Consider the following 18,026-nt stretch of genomic DNA (forward strand, 5'->3'; position numbering starts at 1 on the left):
CTTCGGCATGCATGTAAAAGAGGAGGATGGACATCTGCCCTGAAGACCGATACTCCTCTCTGCATTGATAATACCAAACAAATTCAGCTCAATTGGCCGCAGGAGCCCACTGTTTAAAAAAGAATGCTTGCCACTTCCATGAAATGGAAACACTTCAGAAATGATGTTTTTGAAACATAGTTACACAAACCATTCTTTCTCTATTGACTGCCTCCAAGTTTTCATGGCTTTGCTATGTGATTATGTTCTTGATTAGATATACTGGAAATTCAGCTTCAGGCTATTGAGCTACTGGTTGCTGCTGTCAAATTGACATAATTCTTCATTAAATGTTCTGAATGAATGAAACATGTTATGTTGTGCTGTTGCTCGCACCCAGGCCACATGTATAGCATCAGATCATTACATCTTGTTGTGCACAGTATCAATTATCTTATTGCTGGAAAACTTGGAAAAAATTCTGATCTTACCCTGAGGCTTTACGCTGTACAACGCTGGGTCAATTATTGGTACATTCTGTGGCACTGGCTGTATTGTTGGAGTATTCGGCAATACTGCAAAGAGAGGAAAGGATAATTATTGGAAAAAGAACGCATGAAATCCAGAGTAACAGCAGAAAGCAGGGATTCCACAATGAGGAGTAGCCTAGTGGAAACTACTCCCTCAAAAGTCAGTTTATTCTGAAATGGATCCTTACTACTGTTTAAATGGGATTGAAATATCCATTTTAATTAAAATGTACCATTAGTGCAATTTTAATGTCATAATTTAGTCACAATTTACCAATTTCTATGGAAGTCACACTACTTTTAAAATGAAGTCCCAGAAAAAGTGATTGCTGGTTGCACATATCATGAATTTCAAACTGATCAGATTTCCTGAAATCTGATATGACACCAACAATTAAAAAAAACACAGAAGATCTTCATTATCATTGTTTAGCACCTCCAAGATAATCCCCTATTCTACAAATACAGGAGGCTCATTAACATTTCTGTTCTACATTATTAGATCTCAAAGCAAGATGCAATATAGAGAAATGCAATAAGACATACGTTCTTTACTCATAACCTTAGTAAGTCTGCCAAAACTTAGGAAAACCTGTGACTTTCAGTTCTCTTATTTGTTTCATTTCTCCTTTAAAATAAGACAAGTAAAGTTTGATTCATTCCTCGGAATCTTGCAGTAAGAAGTTATTTGTAGAACAATGTCTAGGCTATGAAACTTGCTCTCACAACCATAAATGCGGTGTCTCCAAATGTAATTTGATGCAACATAAGAATTTACGCATCAATCCAAGGACTTTTTTAAAATCAGGAAGAGGTTCATGTTCATTTGCTCAGACTTTTGCTTTTCCCCAATTGTTTCTCCACTTCCAATCCAAAATGATCTGCTAACGGCAATTAATCTGGATCCAGCAATATTGCCAAAAACAGTCTGGCTTCCTTTTTCATTGGGAGACTAGCAGCTGAGTGAGCGAGGGAACATGGCTGGATTATATTCCTAGGTGAATCTGAGAACTGCAGATGCTGGAGGTTAAAGTCAAGATTAGAGGTGGTGCTGGAAAAGTACAGTAGGTCAGGCAGTATCCGAAGGGCAGGAAAATCCTGATGAAGGGCTCCTACCCGAAATGTCGATTTTCTCGGTCCTCGGATGCTGCCTGACCAGCTGTGCTTTTCCAGCACCACTCTGGTCTTGTTATATATACCTGACAACCTCATGAACCATCGAGTCATGAAACCAGGGACCGAAAGTGTATAACTTGTGGGCAGTTTGCAAGGTTAGGTTGTAACACAGTCACGCACAACCAGAAGCTTTAGATCCTGTTTTCATCCTGAGTTAGTTGGTGAGTGAGTTGAAGGAACGCAGAGTTAAACAAACATACTGGGCCTGGGCACCGTTCTTGATCACTATATAGTGGAAAATACCTACCTTCGTGAGCAGAGTAAAGACAGGTTTGATCTCAGTTGCATTATGTACGTTCAAAAGGCAGCCCACACTACTATCTAACAACAAAGTACATTCACATACTGCCTTTAACATACCAAAATATTCCACATAAAAAAATGTCAAAGCAGCATGATCGAAATGCTTTTGACACAACCATGAGGAAGATATTGGTAGTAGGTTTTAAGGAGGGTTTTAAAGAGAGAGAGATGCAGAAAGGCTTAGGGAGAAAGTTCCAAAGCTTTGTCTGAGGAGCTGAAAGCATGGGTGCCAATGATGGAGTAAAGATGACTACAGCTGTAAAGCAAACTAGAATTGGGAGAGTGCAGTGATGTTACAGATTTGTAGGGCAAGAGGTGGTTAATGAAAATACAAAAAGTAATGTGGTCAGGGACCAGAAGCCAATTTAGATCAATGAGCTCAGTAGGGATGAGTGAACAGCACTCAGTCCAAGTTAGGATAGCACTAGCAGGATTATAGATGAACAATGTTCACTTGCAGAACTGAAGCTAAGTGGGGGAGAAAAAAAAATGTTCAGAATTCAGTTACTTTTGCTCAGGCGTTCCTGGGTTACAGTCAGTCAAATCTTCATGCTGTAAATCACTAACTTCTTCTTCACAAAAGTGGAAGTGGTGACAAGACCAAATGTCTTATTTTCATTTTGTGGCTTTCAGTATTCTTTCGTGTTTCATTTCTCCTTTTAAAATAAATTAAGTATCATAACAGTTTATTGCCAAGGGCAACTGCAGAGAGGTGAGGGTTTTTACAATCAAAGCATTTGACAGGGACAATAGAAGAATGCGGAGTCATAGAGTTGTACAGCATGGAAACCGACCCTTCAGTCCAACCTGTCCATGCCAACCAGATATCCCAACCCAATCTAGTCCTACCTGCCAGCACCCAGGCCATATCCTTCCGAACCCTTCCTATTCATATACCCATCCAAATGCCTCTTAAATGTTGCAATTGGACCAGCCTCCACCACTTCCTCTGGCAGCTCATTCAAAGAAATCAAACTGAGGTGCAAAGGGCACATCCAGATACTTCTAGAGTTTAAACAAGCTGGACAAGCTAAAGTTTAGACAAGCGGTGTCCCACAGGGTTCAGTGTTGGGGCCACAGCTGTTCACATTATATATTTATGATCTGAATGAAGGCTGGGGGCATTCTAGCGAAGTTTGCCGATGATACGAAGATAGGTGGACAAGCAGGTAGTACTGAGGAAGTGGGGAGGCTGCAGAAGGATCCAGAAAGTTTGGGAGAGTGGTCCAGGAAATGGCTGATGGAATTCAATGTGAGCAAATGCGAGGTCTTGCACTTTGGAAAAAAGAATACAAGCATGGACTACTTTCTAAACGGTGAGAAAATTCATAAAGCCAAAGTACAGAGGGATCTGAGAGTGCTAGTTGAGGATTCTCTAAAGATTAACATGCAGGTTGAGTCCGTGATTAAGAAAGCGAATGCAATGTTGTCAATTATCTCAAGAGGGTTGGAATATAAAAGCACTGTTGTGCTACTGAGACTTTATAAAGCTCTGGTTAGGCTCCATTTGGAGTACTGTGTCCAGTTTTGGTCCCCACACCTCAGGAAGGACATACTGGCACTGGAGCGTGTCCAGTGGAGATTCACACGGATGATCCCTGGAATAATAGGTCTAGCATATGAGGAACGGCTGAGTTTGTATCCATTGGAGTTCAGAAGATTAAGGGGAGATCTAATAGAAACTTACAAGATAATACATGGCTTGGAGAGGGTGGACATTAGGAAATGGTTTCTGTTAGGCGAGGAGACTAGGGCCCGTGGACACAGCCTTAGAATTAGAGGGGGTAAATTCAGAACAGAAATGCAGAGACATTTCTTCAGCCAGAGTGTGGTGGCCCTGTTGAATTCATTGCTACAGAGTGCAGTGGAGGCTGGGACGCTAAATGTCTTCAAGGCAGAAATTGATAAATTCTTGATGTCACAAGGAATTAAGGGCTACGGGGAGAATGCGGGTAAGTGAAGTTGAAATGCCCATTAGCCATGATTGAATGGCGGAGTGGACTCGATGGGGCGAATGGCCTTACTTCCGCTCCTATGTCTTATGGACCAACACAGGTTTAACCTGTGCAATAGAGTTGTAACTAGTTTTGTTGCTTGGAAATTAGTACAGAAGTTCAGAGGAAATTTGAAAATTCAGTTCAATGATATACCTGGTGTGACTTGAAAAGTAATTCTCTCAATAGCACAAGTCTGTAGCAACCTAGATAAACTGTATTAATGTCAAAGGCTCCTGTTGTCACATCATGAAGACTGATAGAATCAGAAATGCAAGCCACAGCCAGATTCCAGTTGCTTTGCTCGGGCATTCTACATTGCTCAATATGATCTTCCATGTTCAAAGAAAATTGTTTCAATCTTCGCACTGAAAGGAATGCCAGCCAAGATTAGCAATTTCCTTCCTGAAATTGTTCCAATTGGCATACATCTTGTAGCCAAAATATTATCCTTGGGATTCCTTTGAACATCCCAAATGGAAAGCTGCTTAAAAGCCAGAAAAGATGATAGCCAAATTTGCTCGCAATAGTTATTGATTTTCATGAGGACAAGGAGCAGAAGAGACAATGACAACACTTGGGTAGCATTGCCTCCAACTGCAAGTGGAGAATCAACCGTGGTGACAGCCTGCTAGAATCACTTGCTATCAATGCTGATGGTAATGCTTGTGAGAAAAATGGTGCAAATGAGAAATAATAGGTATCACCTGTTCAGTAGGTGGTCAAGAAGTAGCTGAAAAGAAACAGTAGTAAGCACTAAAAAAGAATATCTGTATCTGTGAGTTTCCAACCATGCTTTGAACATAGGGCAACTTTGAACATACCTAACCAGACCATGCCAAGGATTACCACAGTTTCATGAACTATCATTTTTACCAAGGGCTCGGACCTACATAAGATGGGGGAGAAGCTTCACCTGCACAATTAGGCAGAAGACATCAGAGAATGCAGTGCTGGCCACTTCCAAACATCATACTGGGACAGGGAATTAAATAAGCATCACTACTTAATTAGCAATCCACCAAGAGATTCCTGCCAATTCAGTTTGTATTGTCATGCAATTGTTGCAGCTAATTTAGCGGGCAACTGGGATTAATTGTAATTATGATGGGAAATTGTTGAGGATAATTCCCTCATGCATATTTACAAAGTGTTATTCTGGCAAAAAAAATCAAATTAAAGAATTCAAGGAGCCTGGTATTTGAGTTTACAGAAAACAAAATTGTAAGGGTAAAATCACTCATAGTTTGGGTAGGGTGCCAAACTTGGTCAAAAGCACTTCTCCAGAGACTTGAGGGGTACAGTGGTATACAATCAGGTACAACCTTGGAGTCCTCAAAGTTGATTGAATCAATTAAATTGACTCAACCCTTTGAAGTTTCATTGCATCAGGTGAATGGACAAGGAAATCTCCTGCTAATTAACACTTATGGTCTTCCCTTTGCTGATGAAACAGTACTTTCCTACATTGATTAGCCTTTGGAAGAAGCACTAAGGGTAAACAGGGCACAGAATATATTCTAGTTGAGGACTTCAAAGCCTATCGAAGAGAGAGTTATCCACTACCAACTGAACTGAAGGACAGTGAGAATGTCAATATGAGGAAATTAGCCCTCACAAATCTACCTGTAGCAGTTCATTTTGTATCGGTGGGAGTAACTACAACACGTTCCTTGTGGAGTCAAAACACAAAACCCTATTTTCACACAGAGAATGCCTTGTTAAATGATACAGCCATTGTGCTAAATGGAATAGATTCAGAGCAGGTATAGGATCCATGACACATTGCGTGCCAACAGCAGCAGCACGCTGCATTATAATCGTGTTATGTCCAGTCTTGAATGGTGGTGGACAATTAAGCAACTGATAGGAGAAGGGATTGTCTCAAATATCCCTATCAATGATAGAGTGTAGCACATCAATGAAAAAGACAAAGCATTTGCAACCATTTTCAGTTCGAAGTGTCCAGTGGATAAACCACCCTCAGTCTCCTCCTGAGGATCCCACCATCATTGCTGTTAGACTTCAGAAAATTCAATTCACTCTATTGATAAAGAAATGCTGGGGGCACCTGGTACAATAAAGACTTTGGGTCCTGACATCATTCCAGCAACTACACTAAAGACTTTGTATGCCAGGACTTGACAGGCCCCTAGTCAAACTTCTCCAGTACAGCTACAACACGGGCATTAAACTAGCAATGTGAAATATTGCTCAGGGATGTCCACACAATAGGACAAATCCAATCCTTTCAATTAGAACCACATCAATTTATTCTTGATCATGAGTAAAATGATGGATTTGTCATTTTCAGTGCTACTAAGTTCCACCAATCATTACAGCCTTAGTCCAAACATGGACAGAAGAACGGAACTCAAGAGCTGTGGTGAGAGTGCCTTTGATATTAAGGCAGCATTTGATGCAGTGTGGTATCAAGGAGTCTGGGCCAAAATTCAGTCAATGGGAATCAGGAAGAAAATGCTCCATTGGTTAAAATCATAGCTGGCACAAAGGAAAATTGTTATGGCTGTTGAAGGTTGATCAGTTCCTTCCTAAGAATCTGCTGTAGGAATTCCTCAAAATAGTGTCCTAGGTCTGAGAATCTTCAGTTTCTTCAACAATGACATTCTTTCCATTATACAATCAGAAAGTATGTGATATATTTGCAAAACCATAGACCGCGAAGCAGTCTGTACCTATTCCAAAAAACCTGGACAACATAAGTGCAAATAATATTTGTACCACATAAGTGCCAGGCAATGAGCAACTTCAATAAAAGCAAGTCTATCTATGTCCTGTAGTCATTCAATGACATTATCATCGCTGAATTCTTCACTATCGACATCCTAGGAGTTACCATTAATCAAAAGTTGAACTGGACAAGCCATATAAATACTGTGGTTACAAAAGCAGGTCAGAGGCTAGGAATCGTGGCAAGAGTAAACCATCTTCTGACTCTTGAAAGCCAGTCTATCATCTACAAGGCACATTTAGGACTGTAATGAAATACTTTCCACTCGCGTGGAATGGTGCAGCACCAACAATGCTCAAGAGCTCAATATCATCCAGGCCAAAATATTCCTGCTTGATTGGCACCCCATCCACCAGCACACACATTCGCTGCCTCAGGCAAAGGCACACAGTGGCAACATGTACCACCTGCCAATATATTGCAGCAACTTGCCAAGGCTCCTTAGATAGCAACTTCCAAACTGCGACCATTTAGAAGCTCTGGGGCAGCAAATATAAGGGAACACCGCCACGTGAAAGCTTCCCTCCAAGTCAAACACTATCCAAACTTGAAACTATATTGCTGTTCCTTCAAAACTGCTGGGTCAAACTTCTGAAACTCCCATCATAACAGCACTGTGGGTGCACCTACACAACATGGAATGCAACTGTTTCAAAGAGCAACTTTCAATCGATTTCTCCAGGACAATTAGGGATGGGCAGTAATTGAGAGTTTGACAGTGGTGCCCACAGTCTGCAGAAGAATAAATAAAACCCAAAGAATGGCTAAAGGACAAGAAAAAAAGACAGTTGCATGAATGATATATTAAAATCTGTCATCTCAGAACAACAAAGATTCTTCAGAGAACAACAGGGGAGTTCTCCTACTGCCCTGATCAGAATTTATGTTAGAATCCTTAAAACAGGTTTAGTTATTTCATCACTGCTAATGCTAAAATACTCAACTGGCTGTGATTTACTTCCTGGATAGTTGGAGGATTGTGAAAACTCCAATATTTGTGCAATTACTCTCATTGTATCATGATTATTTGTAGAGCTATGAATGCAGGGCCCCTTTAAGAACCTGAAACTGTAGATTTTTAGTATGAGCACAATACAAAACGCTTGATGCCCACTCAGCAGAATATTGGAATAAAGCAGATTTCTATCAGGGCTAAACAGAATGGACTGCAATGTGAAAGAAAGACAAATGAGGTATTGTGTGCATGAATGACCTCGTCTGAGAAATACGACGATATTTTAATAGCCTACTATTTTCTGTAGAAAGCTGACTGCTATCTTCATCGGGTTAACATGACTTACTGGAAGATCGTGCTTGCTCTGGGAATGGGGGCAGGGAGGGAAAAGCTTTGCAATCTGGTCTCAATTCAAATTAATTCATTTTGCAGCAACAAATTCCATAATCACTTGTTTGTATTATTTACTACAAACTAACCAGTTTCAAGAAAAGGCCTTTGAATTCTCAGGAGTTATGCCAAGCTGTTTCACCAACTTAAAAAGGGCAGTGTTGAGTAGAGAGTGGAATGAACTATTGATCCTCATTCTGATAGCACAGCTGGTCTCTTACAAATTTTCAATTTGCCACAATGTTCAAATCCGGTTCCTTCGACATTAGCTTTGGAGTTCTTTATTTTTTAAGACAGTAAAATTGAGAAAGTAGCCACGACTTGTACTTCCAACATACAGTGAAGACTGTACCCCTGCCTGATCAACTTGATTGAATTTTTCAAAGAGGTAACTAGGTGCATAGATAAGGGCAATATATTCCATATAGTCTATTTAGACTTCAAGAAAGTTTTTGATAAGAGCTATAGGAGAGACATATAGTGAAAGTAAGAACCCATGGGATCCAAGAAAATTGAGCAAAATGGATACAGAAATGTGAGTGGTGGAAGCAGAGGGCAATGGTTGAGGAATGTCTTCGAGACTGGAAGCCTGAGACTCGTGGAGTTCTGCAGTAATGGAGCCCTTGCGGTTTCTGGTCTGTATAAACATTGAGACTTGAAGGAAGAGGGTTGATCAGTAAGTTCGCAAAAATCCTCAATGGTGCACAGTCTCTCAAGGCAGCAGCAGAGATAGATACTGTTAAGTCAGCATTTGGGATATTGTTTTATTAGCCGAGGCATAGAGTTTTAGAGCAGGGAGGTGATGCTAGAACTGTATAACATGTTGGCCAGGCCACAACTATTGCATGCAGTTCTGGAATGTGATTGAACTGGAGAGGGTGTAAAGGAAATTTACCAAGATATTGCCTGACCCGGAGAGTTTTAGTTATGACAGGTGATTGGATAGATATTTTCCCTGGAGTAGAGGGGACTGAGGTGGGGGGACATGATTGAGGTGTTTAAAATTGAGGGGCACAGACAGGATAGACAGGAAGAAACTTTTTCTCTCATTCGAGGGATTAATAATGAGGGGGCAAGGGGCAGGAGGTTTAAGGGGCTGTGAGAAATATTTTATTTCACCCAGAGAGTGGTGGGAAGCTGGAAGCCACTGTCTGCAAAGGTTGCAGAGGCACAAACCCTCAGATCATTGAAGTAATATTTAGATGTACACTTACGATGCTAAGGCATACAGGGCTTTGGGCCAAGTGCTAGAAAGTGAATTAGAATAGTTAGGAAGTTGGTTTAGACCAGCACAGGTTTAAATGGCTAAAGAGCTTTTTCTGTGCCGTACACCTTTAAGATGGCATGATATCCAACCCAGAAACTAGTAGGTTGAAAAAAGTATCCACTGCTAGTCAATTAATTTCCCTGTAAGAGTGAATCTTGCCTTAATCCATTGTTGCTAAATTAATAATATACTTTGCTCAGAACTGTTCTCCTCATGAAAGTTATCATGTTTCTTGGGCAAATTAGGAGCAGAGGGTGCCCACAGGAGTATCAGCATTAGTTATGGTTCCAAGAATTTGCGTATTTCCTGAAAGTTCCCCATGGTGCATCAATGTTCATGAAAACCACTGATTTGGAGAAGATTTTCCAAATCAAAACATCCGTTTAAGTTTTCAACATGCAACTCTCCTTCTGATTCTAAAATAGAGGTGTCGCCATATTCCTAACATAAATAATTACAGACCATTTTATATCTGAACTGCAATCCATTTTGCCAACTGTGCTCCTGTAAGCCCCCACCCTGTGCTCCCTGCCCTCTCCCACACCCTTTTAAGTTTCATATTTTCAAATTACTTATCCTCTTTGTTTTAAAAGATTGCTATGGATTTTGCCTTCACCACCATTTTGGAGAACCGACAATAGAAAATGTTGGCAATAGTGTGCAGCAATACAAGTTGAATCAGGAAATCTGAAACACTAACCAAAAATACAGAGTCAGGAAGTATCAGCATGAATTGAAAAACAGAAATGAAGTTTAAGGTCAATGCTCTTTCATCATAAAGCTTCAATAAAAGTTTGCTGACTTGAAATAAGTCTTACTTCTCACTGTATACTGCCTGACTAGCTGAATATTGCCAGTATTTTCTATCTATAGTTCATTTTCAGCCTCAGCCAGTATTTCACAAAATGCATGCTTTCTAGTTATTAATAGTTTATTGTGAACAGTGGATCCCTGGAAATATTTAGTGCATTGCTTTTAGTACCCTCATCATCAACATTAATCCTCATTAATTCTAAAGCAGGGCACTCAAAACTGCAATTATTGTTCTAAGTACATTTTGGCCTGTGAGCTGTATAGTTTTGAGTTTAGCATTTCAATTGTGTATTTACAATGCCTATTTACAAGTCATTGGATCCCTTGAGCTTCTTTTTAAAAAATTAGCTTTATTGACCTATTACTTAACACCATGAAAAATGACAACTATGAACCCCCTAGCTCTCGTTTCTCCTCCACTGCTTTTACAGTTTTATCATCTTATGGTGCATTTCTTCTCCTTTTCTTTCCTAATCATTATTATCAGCTCCCACTGTTCCAACGTAAATTCCATCTTGTATCTGCCGAGTCCAATATTTGACTTGTCTCAATCAGAAGCACCTCTTATTTTAGCATCTTTGCAATGGGGAATTGAGATTTTTCTACAGTGAGTTATGACAATCTCGAATGAACTGTCTGAAAGGTTGAGAGAGCTACAGGCAGAGGCAGGGGCAGGGAGACAGACTGAGAAGCACCTTTCGTGGAAAGACTGTTAGAGCTCTCAGAGCTACTTTGGCTACGCAGCCTGTTAGTTCCAGATGACACGTAACAGAAGGAAACCAAGAGAAATGGGGATTCAGAATATGTAATTAAACTTTGTTGTTCAAAACCAAAGTATTCAACCAGGAAAATAAATTACAAAATGCAATCTGAAACTTGTTATGTGACCCTGGGGATCTTAAAGACAGCACTATAAATCAAAACCTGTCCTTTTCAGTAGTTCCCAAATCCCCTCCTCCCCTTAAAGCTGGTTTTCTGGGAACAGAATGTTTTTCATTTTATGCGTATAAACATCAAACTCTCCCAAGCTCCAAATGTGCTTGGTAGCTGGAGAGTGCTCGATGCAGAAATAAAGCTCTCCGTACACTGGCCAACTAATAAACCCAACTGAAGCAAAACACACCTCCTATCAGAGCTAATGTGTCACTTCAACAGTGTATACATAGGAATGTGGCTTGAATACATGAACTCTGCATCAGAAGCAACGGCCTTTCAGTCAGGATTAACATTTAGGACACCTAAGGCAAGAGTTTTAGATACAGAATGGGGGCCAAAATGAGATGCAGGGAGTGGAACTTCTTGCTACATGCTGGCATGCCAGTTTGCTGGGACTAATTTCCCTAATTTGGTTTTGGGTGCCTGAGCTACACTTCAGCAAGTGGTTCTTGCCAGTCAGCGAGCAGGCACTATGGTCAGCTGAAAGACAGTACCCTCCCAACAAATGGTATGGAGGGGGGGAGGGGATTTAATCTGAAAGGGACTCTCTCTGCCATTCATTACGAGTGTCAAACCATACTTACAGCCCAGTCTCATGGTTTTGACCCACTGAGGAAATCCTGTCGTGCGTATTTCAGCACAGGTAAATCTGCTCTACTCCCTCCCAAACTTAGGTATACTCTATTGCAACAAGTCTGAGCAAAGCAATTTCAAAATAAAATCATCAAGGAATAGAGAAAACTTTCAACTCATTAGAGGTGTTTTACAGTCCATTTCTCTAATGTGGATGAACAATAGGGTTGACACACTTAATAAAAGCAAATTACTGCGGATGCTGGAATCTGAAACCAAAAGAGGAAATGCTGGAAAATCTCAGCAGGTCTGGCAGCATCTGTAAGGAGAGAAAAGAGCTGACGTTTCGAGTCTAACTGACCCTTTGTCAAAGCTTTGACAAAGGGTCTTGAAACGTGAGCTCTTTTCTCTCCTCACAGATGCTGCCAGATCTGCTGGGTTGACACATTTGTTCACTTGTTTGTCCAGATAGATGGGCTGATTTGTGAAATATATTCCTGATTGTCTGAATGTTAACTACCAATCAGTTTTTAAATCTTGATCTCATTCTTTCAACTTGCCATATGAACCAATCTAAAGTATGTTCTGCATTGATCATTCGAAGATTCAATTATGACAACCTTAAGTAGCAACTTATCTTTTAGTAGTGCCCCAATATTTTGAGATCGCATTATAATAGGTGGGAGTAATATTGCAGTTATAAAGTTACCAAGAGAATGCTTCAGATTATATGTTAACAGTTCAACAAAGGAAAAGGAGAACTGTCCTTTCTGAGCCAAGTTTGGGGTTGCAGTCATTCTAATGTCCAAAACTCTGATATTTTCAGATTACGGCTTTTTTTTTTGTGTTCAACATGTTAGTAAAATCAAGTCAAAGCGAGTACAGATACAGCACAATGCTGACTCATCATCACCTTCACAGCACAATACCTTCTCTATTCTGTCACTTTTCACTGTATCAAGTGGCTTGCAACTAATGACCAGATAAAATCACTTGCATAAACCAGTCACCCATAAACTCCATATCATGCCCACTACACAGGATTGCTTTGTGTTTCACTGCTTTGGTATGCTTTCCTTTATTGGTCGCAATATTGAGTACAGGAGTTGGGAGGTCATGTTGTGGCTGTACAGGACATTGGTTAGGCCACTGTTGGAATCCTGCATACAATTCTAGTCTCCTTCCTATCGGAAAGGTATTGTGAAACTTGAAAGGGTTCAGAAAAGATTTACAAGGATGTTGCCAGGGTTGGAGGATCTGAGCTACAGGGAGAGGCTGAACAGGCCGGGGCTGTTTTCCCTGGAGTGTCGGAGGCTGAGGGGTGACCTTATAGAGGTTTACAAAATCATGAGGGTCATGGATAGGATAAATAAACAAAGTCTTTTCCCTGGGTCAAGGAGTCCAGAACTAGAGGGCATAGGTTTAGGGTGAGAGGGGAAAGATATAAAAGAGACCTAAGGGGCAACTTTTTCACAAAGAGGGTGATACATGTATGGAAGGAGTTGCCAGAAGATGTGGTGGAGGCTGGTACAATTGCAACATTTAAGAGGCATTCAGATGGGTATATGAATAGGAAGGGTTTGGAGGGATATGGGCCAGGTGCTGGCAGGTGGAACTAGATTGGGATGGGATATCTGGTCGGCATGGACAGGTTGGACTGAAGGGTCTGTTTCCATGCTGTACATCTCTATGACTCTATAGCTGTATAACGCTGCAGTCATGTCTCAAAAGTAGATGCAAGTTCTGAAATGTTCATTGTCAGATGCTAGACCACACTTCCGACATAAAGTTAAGCAATTAAATCACTTTAAGTAATGAAATTTCTTTAGCATTAAAAGAAATCAGCTTTATACCCTATTGCAAAGTATTGAGACAAAAGGACTGCTAAATGCAATGTTATAATGTGAACAAGAACTCAAAAATTCAACACTGGAGAATTCTGGATCACTTGTGTAGATACCATGGACAATTAAAGACCACATGTAAACCTTAAATCAAAGGAATTTTGAAATTAATTAAGAACTAATATAAACAGATGTCATTGTTGATTTAGGAATACAAAGGTGCAGCAGCTGTAACCAAAAACAGTGCTCCCTACATTTCCAGACCAGAATATTCATATAGCCAAACCTCACTGTGGAGGTATGGTGGAAATCAAGATTTGTTCTTCCCAGAGTTGCAACAATAATAAGTGATTTAATGAAAATCTGTAAAACTTTTCAATTTACTTGTCATTTGGATCCAGGTTGACAGAAAGCATGGACAAGTTTGTGCACAAAACATGAATTACTATTTTAAAAAAAAATAGATTCCTGCTGCAGGTAAAAAGCAATTATCGGCTGCAGGCAAATACCTCTACTAGTTACAACCCAACATAAAACCCTACACAAAACTCATCGTACAGACACATATAGATAGACGCACAATAAGAAAGGATATCATGGGTGGAGGGAAAGAGCAGGAAAGAAGTTCATTGATCCCTGTCCACGGATTTTGCTAAGATCACCCAGATCTTACTGCTCCTCAACCTTCCTGCACTTGCTTGCAAGATACACAGAGCTACTGGCTCATACTCTCAAATGCTCTTACTAAGTGTTTGAAAGCCATAGCTTACAGCAACTGCTTAGGGGAAATGAAATGTCTTTCTTCAGGCTGAAGGTGCTTTTTTGGGCAGAGAAGAACAGCACCCCATTTTCCAGGGGGTCCGACGGCTTGAGACCAAACACACTCACCCATATACTATGTGGGAGACAATCATATCATTGTCAGGCAGAAGGCTTTTGTCATTGACAACTGGTCATCATTCCATAGATCAATCAGATACTTGTTGCTGGCCAAATCTTTGTAAACAACCCTTGATTTCAGTCTGCATGCAGTCTTTCAACTGCAACTTGGGCAGTGCAAAGGAATATCAGGTAGCTTGCTTTTAAAAAATGTGTGGACTGACATACAGAAAAATGAAAAGGTATGGTATTTATAAAGTCAACAAAATAAGAAAGCTAGAATGAATTTTGTGGGGGCTCCCAGGGAATGTCTAGGTCTTGTTAAGTTTAGTTTAGCCATTTCGGACTTAGAAATTGCTCCTAGATTTGTTTTGCAATATTCTGTTCCACATGAGGACTAGTAATGGAAACTGGGTAATGCACAAGGCTGCACTGTCCAACAGTTTGGGAGAATACAGCGTGGATGATGCACACTCACAGACATTTACCTAGAGCTTGTAGATTTTATATATGGGGATATAACCCAATTTTCAGAATTCTTGCATATTATTAGCAGGAAAGGATTTGTCAATGGACGTGTGCCTTGTATTGCTGTGAATATGTAGTAGTCCCCCACCACCTTCTCCCCCCCTCCCCCCACCCCCACCCCGTCTCCCCGTATCTGCGAGGGTATGTTCCAAGACCTACTGCGGAAGCCTGAAACTGCTGATAGGTACTAACCCATTCATTGAAATGGGAAACGTACCTTCCTGGCAAGCCTCCTGGTCTCTGGTTCTGGAACATTCTCTATAATATATTCAGGCCGCGAGAAACCACAGGTAACTGAAACAGCGGAAACTGAACCCGCGGATACTGTGGTCGCCCTGTAATTAATGAATTGTCCTTAGAAAGTTGACACTGAAATTGAGACAATTACAAGTCTACAAGGAAACCAAATGTGCTCTCAGCCAAGCCTTATGCGACTAGTGCTAATTACTTGATAGCACCAGGTTTCACTCTATGTCACTGAGTAGGTCAGCTGAGTGCACTCTGCCATTTTCCATCCAGCAAATTCATGGGATATATGCATGCAATTTGTGTGTACTAGGGAATGGCTGTGTCAAAACTGAACAATCAGAAAATAGAGCTTCGCGTTGGCAGTACATTACATGCACCTTTAAGCCTGTTCCCTGAATTCTATTCAATTGCTGTGGTGTATCGTACCTGAGCTGCCTGGCACTTCTGCTGGAGTATTGGCTGGAGCATGTGCACCAGGAGGGATCTGAATGGTTGAGAAATTTGATGGTGGGTGATCGCCAGGGTGCAATGGTATGTTGGAGAGGTCTGCAGCTGGCATGGATTCAGTGGGTTTCTTCAAGATTGGCGACTCTGAACCATCATGTTTACCCTCATTTTCTGTAAACAGATATTACATTTGGTTACTCAATATTGCAATTTAAAAGAGCTTTCTAATCATCAAAAATAATGCAGCATATTTGACAGCTGGTCTGAGACTCCTGCGTTGGAAAAATAGCAAATTAGCCATTGTTCATCCATGTAAAGCAACATTCAGGTGGTTCTGATTGTAATTATTATAAAGCAGCTTCCATGTATCATAACTTCATTTACCATGTTTGTGCTTCATCTTAGAGTCACAAAGTCATACAGCATGGAAAAAGACCCTTCAGCCCAAACAGTCCATGCTGACCATAATTCCAAACTAGTCCCATCTGCTTGCGTTTGGCACATATACTTATCCAAATGTCTTTCAAACATTGTGATTTGACCTGCATTCACCACTTCCTTTGGAAGTTCATTCCACACACAAACACACTGTGTAGACAGTTGCCCTTTAAAATCTCTCTTCTCTTCCCTTAAAAATATGCCACCTAGTCTTGAAATCCCTCATCCCAGGGAAAAGACACTTGTCTTATAACTTACCTACACACCTCATGACTTTTTAAACCTCTACAAGGTTAACCACAAGACATAGAAGCAGAAGTTAGGCCATTCAGACAATCGAGTCTGCTCAATCATGTCTGATAAGTTTCTCAACCCCATTCTCCCGCTTTCTCCCTGTAACCCTTGATCCCTTTGACAATTAAGAACCCATCTTAAATATACTCAATGATCTGGTCTCCAACAGCCTTCTGTGGCAACAAATTTCACAGATTCACCACTCTCTGGCTGAAGAAGTTTCTCCTTATCTCTGTTCTAAAAGGTTTTCCCTTTACTCTAAGGCTGTGCTCTCTGGTCCTAGTCTCTCCTATCAGTGGAAACAACTTCCCAATGTCCACACTGTCCAGGTCATTCACTATTCTGTATGTTTCAGTTAGATGCCCCCCTCATCCTTCTAAACTCCATCGAATATAAACCTGAAGTCCTCAAATGCTCCTGATATGTTAAGCCTTTCTGCCCTGGGACCATTCTCGTGGACCTTCTCTGAACACCCCCTAGTGTCACCTTTCCTGAGGTATAGGACCAAACACTGCGCACAATACTCCAGATGTGGTCTAACCAGAGCCTTATAGAGCCATAGAAGTACATCCCTGCTTTTACATTCAAGACCTCACAAAATAAATGCCATCATTGCATTTGCCTTCCTAACTATTGACTCAACTTGCAAGTTTACCTTGTGAGAATCCTGGACAAGAACTCCCAAGTCTCTTTACACTTCAGACTTCTGAATTTGTTCCTCATTTAGAAATCAGTCCATACCTCTATTCTTCAAACTGCATGACTTCACATTTTCCCACGTCGTACACCATCTGCCACTTCATTGCCCACTCTCCTAAACTGTCCAAATCCTTGTGCAGCCTCCCCGCCTCCTTAATGCTACCTGTCCCCCTACCTATCTTTGTATCATCTGCAAACTTAGCCAGAATACCCTCAAGTTCCTTCATCTAGATTATTAATGCATAAAGTAAAAAGTTGTGGTCCCAACACTGAGCCTTACGGAACACCGTATGTCACCGGCTGCCACCCTTTTATCCTTAATCTCTGCTTTCTGCCATGGGCTGTTACCTTACGCAGTAGCCTCCTGTACAGTATCTTGTCAAATGCCTTTTTGAAGTCCAGCTAGATAACATCCGTTGGCTCTCCTTGGTCTAGCCTGCTTGTTACTTAGAGTCATTGAGATGGACAGCACAGAAACAGACCCTTCGGTCAAGCTTGTCCATACTGACCAGATATTTTGGAAGAATGTTACAGGTTGCGGGGGACTTGGATAAACTGCAGAATAGAGCTGAGAAGTGGCAAATGGAGTTCAATGCAACTAAATGTGAGGTGTTGCACTTTGGGAAGAATAACAGGAAGGCAGAGTACTGGGTTAGTGGAAAGATTCTTGGTAGTGTGGATGTGCAGAGGGATCTTGGAGTCCATGTACATAGATCCTTGAAAGTTGCCACCCAGGTTGATAGTGCTGATAAGAAGGCATATGGTGTGTTAGGTTTCACTGGTAGAAGGATTGAGCTCCGGAGCCGCAATATCATATTGCAACTATACCAGACACACTTGGAATATTGCGTACAGTTCTGGTAGCCATATTTCGGGAAAGATGTGAAGCATTGGAAAAAGTGTAGAGGAGATTTACCAGGATGTTGCCTGGTCTGGAGGGAAGGTCTTACGAGGAAAGGCTGAGAGATTTGCGTCTGTTC

At 41.0% G+C, this 18,026-nt stretch overlaps 1 protein-coding gene across 1 annotated transcript in view; it reads right to left on the minus strand.

The window, feature by feature from the left end:
* Positions 1-18,026, minus strand: part of vta1 (vesicle (multivesicular body) trafficking 1) — a 173,465-nt gene that overhangs the window by 23,774 nt on the left and 131,665 nt on the right. Inside the window, exons 6-7 of the mRNA XM_072580318.1 lie at positions 15,595-15,786; positions 471-554 (exon numbers count right to left, since the gene is read on the minus strand). Coding sequence (XP_072436419.1) covers positions 471-554; positions 15,595-15,786 — 276 coding nt within the window. The remainder of the gene's footprint in view (positions 1-470; positions 555-15,594; positions 15,787-18,026) is intronic.

Source organism: Chiloscyllium punctatum, chromosome 11 (assembly GCF_047496795.1).
Source record: "Chiloscyllium punctatum isolate Juve2018m chromosome 11, sChiPun1.3, whole genome shotgun sequence".
Classification (NCBI taxonomy): domain Eukaryota; kingdom Metazoa; phylum Chordata; class Chondrichthyes; order Orectolobiformes; family Hemiscylliidae; genus Chiloscyllium; species Chiloscyllium punctatum.